At 37.3% G+C, this 2,934-nt stretch overlaps 1 protein-coding gene across 1 annotated transcript; it reads left to right on the top strand.

Moving 5' to 3' along the window:
- Window positions 1-1,312: 1,312 nt before the first annotated feature.
- LOC117178665 lies at window positions 1,313-2,041 on the top strand. Its single transcript, XM_033370090.1, has one exon. It carries the CDS (start codon window positions 1,313-1,315, stop codon window positions 2,039-2,041), a length of 729 nt encoding a protein of 242 aa, XP_033225981.1.
- Window positions 2,042-2,934: the final 893 nt, after the last annotated feature.

Genomic DNA, 2,934 nt, shown 5'->3' with positions numbered 1-2,934 from the left:
GGGTTGCGCGCGCAACTCAGTCATTTACAGCGTCTCCTACTATATTCACACGGACATAGACCTGTCATAGTATTGGACCGCATCTCGTTTCAGATCTGGGATGGCTGGTCAGGTCGACGAGTACCTGCTCCGAGGGAATCAAGAGTTTTTCTATTCTCCTTCTCTCGTTCGCCGTGTCACAATCTTTTTAAAACTCCCTCTTCGCTCGGACTACTCTTTTCTCTTTTTCACTCACACTTGCATCTTTTTACTCTTTCACCCAATCATAGCACATCATTAACATACATAAACATGCGTCATTCCCACTCTTTTTAATGATTCACAAATCGAACCCCTCTAGTTCTGCATGGTTGTGTCGTGTTTGAACTCACCATCTCAATATCAATTCTGAGAAACCCAAGATGAAAATATGTCGCCCAAGAAGCCGCTATAGCTAGTTAAATTAAACATACGAAAATATTCGGCGCCAAATAATATCTTTGTTGGTTCGTTCTTTGATCGCTAGCATTTGATTTCTTTTATTCGATACCTTAGTATAAACCTAACATCCGGACTTCGCCTTATCTTAAGACTAAACGTGATTAATACTGACATACAATAATTATTTCTTAACTTATGCGTCGTAAATCGTACACAAAAATTCTAGAACTTTGCTCTACAGTCATCGTCGAGTTCTGCACTGTGCAGCCTAGTTGGGTCATCAAAGGAAGAAGAGGAGATTTTGTGTAAATTCAGTGCGCGGAGTGAAAATTTAAATGGCCATTTCCGAAGTAGTTTTGTGATTCGTGAAGTATGAAACGTCAATGTCAACTTTGAAAGGATCATTATAAGGTTTGATTAATTTTGAGAAAATAATGTTTAGTGTAAATTAACAGCTGGTTGTTGCTTATTTTGGAATTATTTAAAATTTTATTTCATATCATGCGTTTACAATTCCTTGATACCAGAAAGTAACTTTGCAAGTAGTAAAGTGAGAGGCAGTGATGTAACAGCCCTAAAAGTTCTAATTGATGTAATTCCAGAGTTCACAGGTAAAAATATTTCTATTCAAACTTTTGCACGAGAATGTAGGTCTGCTTTTCAAAGCATAGATCCTAATCTCAGGTCGATATTCGTAAAGTTATCAAAACCTAAAATTAAAGGAGAAGCTAATATATATTTACAAAATAGACAGTTTGAATCTCTAGAAGAACTCGTAGCTATTTTAGAAAAAGCTTTTGGAACTCCTAAGACATTATTCCAAATTTAATCTGAGGTATCGCAGTTAAAACAAAATTCGGGGGAATCAATCCTTGCCTACGCTGCTGGAGCGATGGATTTATTCTATAAAATCAAAGAAATTACTGAGGAACAATCCCCTCCAGATATTGCTCATATCAAAATTCGAGAATTTGATTTAGGAGTCGCTTCTTGCTTTAGATTAGGTCTACAGGGCGAATTAGAGAGTAGGGTAAAATTGGGAAATCCATCCTCTCTTCAAGACGCGATAAATATAGCAATAGAAGCGGAACGCAATTTAAATCACCGAAATAAACTTTTCGGGATTTCTGGAAATAATAAGAGCGCAGCGAATTCTAACACACGTGTTTCCGCTCGTGAATCTAGATATGATAAATTTCATAATGAAAAAAATAAAGCGGTAAATCATATTCAGGAAGAAAAGAGACCACGCAGTTCTCAAAGGCAGAAAAGCGATTATGATTCGCGTGCCTCGAGTATCGATTGTTATACATGCGGGGAGCGTGGTCATTATTCTCGAAACTGTCCTCGGAGAACTGGGCCCAAACGAAAGAGAAGTAGGAGTCGAAGTAGAGGAAGGGGTGAACCATCATATAAAGAAATTAAATGTGGATATTGCCAATATAGGGGACACGAAAGTCGTAACTGTTTTAGGCGCAGGGCAGAGGAAACGGAAAAGAAATTAGAACGCTTAGAAGGGGAGATAAAATCGGAAAAACCTAACATGCCTTTAAACTCCCAACAGGCTCGCCGCCAGGGTGCCACGACGAGCTGGAACAATTCGACAGCGCGCCAACCCTAAGGGCCGTCCTCACAATTATCGAAGGGGCGCCACAAGATCCCCAACGGTAAAAATAAACTCTCAACATTTTCATACCGGTAATGCTAAGTTTCTCATTGATACAGGTTGCGAATTGAATCTTTTAAAAGAAACATGTATAAAAGGTAAATTGCGTAAAAATAAATCTCAAATTTATTTCTTAACCGGAATTGGTCACGGTATGTTAAAAACATGTGGAGCTGTTACCATTAAAATTAAAGGAAAGGATACTATATTTCATTTAGTTAAAAATAATTTTCCTATATCTTCATGTGGAATCTTGGGCATGAAATTTTTAAGGGAAAATAAAGCCACCCTGACTTTTTCAGATGAAGAGGTACGACTAAAATTAGAAAATATTAATTATATACAGACTGTTAGTGTGAAATTACCTGCGCGAACACGAAAATTAATTACACTTAGAGTCACTAATCCTGAAATAAAAGAAGGTTATTTAACGAAAATCGATGCAGGAACTGGAGTTTTCATTGGAGAAAATTTGGTAAATTCAGCAGATGGTGTTGTTAAAGTTTTTGCAATAAATAGTAACTTTCATGATATAGAGATAATTTTACCATCCGTGGAATTACAGGAATTTGAAACTAATGAAAAATTTTCCCCCTCCTCATCTGCCGAAAATATAAATGAAAGGGTCAAACTCTATGAAGAACGTCTAGATAAGGTCCTAAATTTGTTGGATTTTACAGACTTAAATTGGGAATAAAAGGAAAGTTTGATAGGACCACTTTCTGAGTATCCCTATCGATTCTTTGTCAAGGGAGATGTACTTGGGGCGACTAATGCAATAGAACATACTATCCGTACTGTAGATGAAGCACCGATTTTCGTTAGGCAATACCGATCTGCCGAAATTC

The sequence above is a fragment of the Belonocnema kinseyi genome, chromosome 8 (genome assembly GCF_010883055.1).
Source record: "Belonocnema kinseyi isolate 2016_QV_RU_SX_M_011 chromosome 8, B_treatae_v1, whole genome shotgun sequence".
NCBI classification, from domain to species: domain Eukaryota; kingdom Metazoa; phylum Arthropoda; class Insecta; order Hymenoptera; family Cynipidae; genus Belonocnema; species Belonocnema kinseyi.
This window is presented reverse-complemented; position numbering and strand designations above follow the sequence as displayed.

What these genes read in the sequence shown, in the direction of transcription:
- LOC117178665 (XM_033370090.1), top strand. Translation starts at nt 1,313, where the DNA reads ATGGATTTATTCTATAAAATCAAAGAAATTACTGAGGAACAATCCCCT.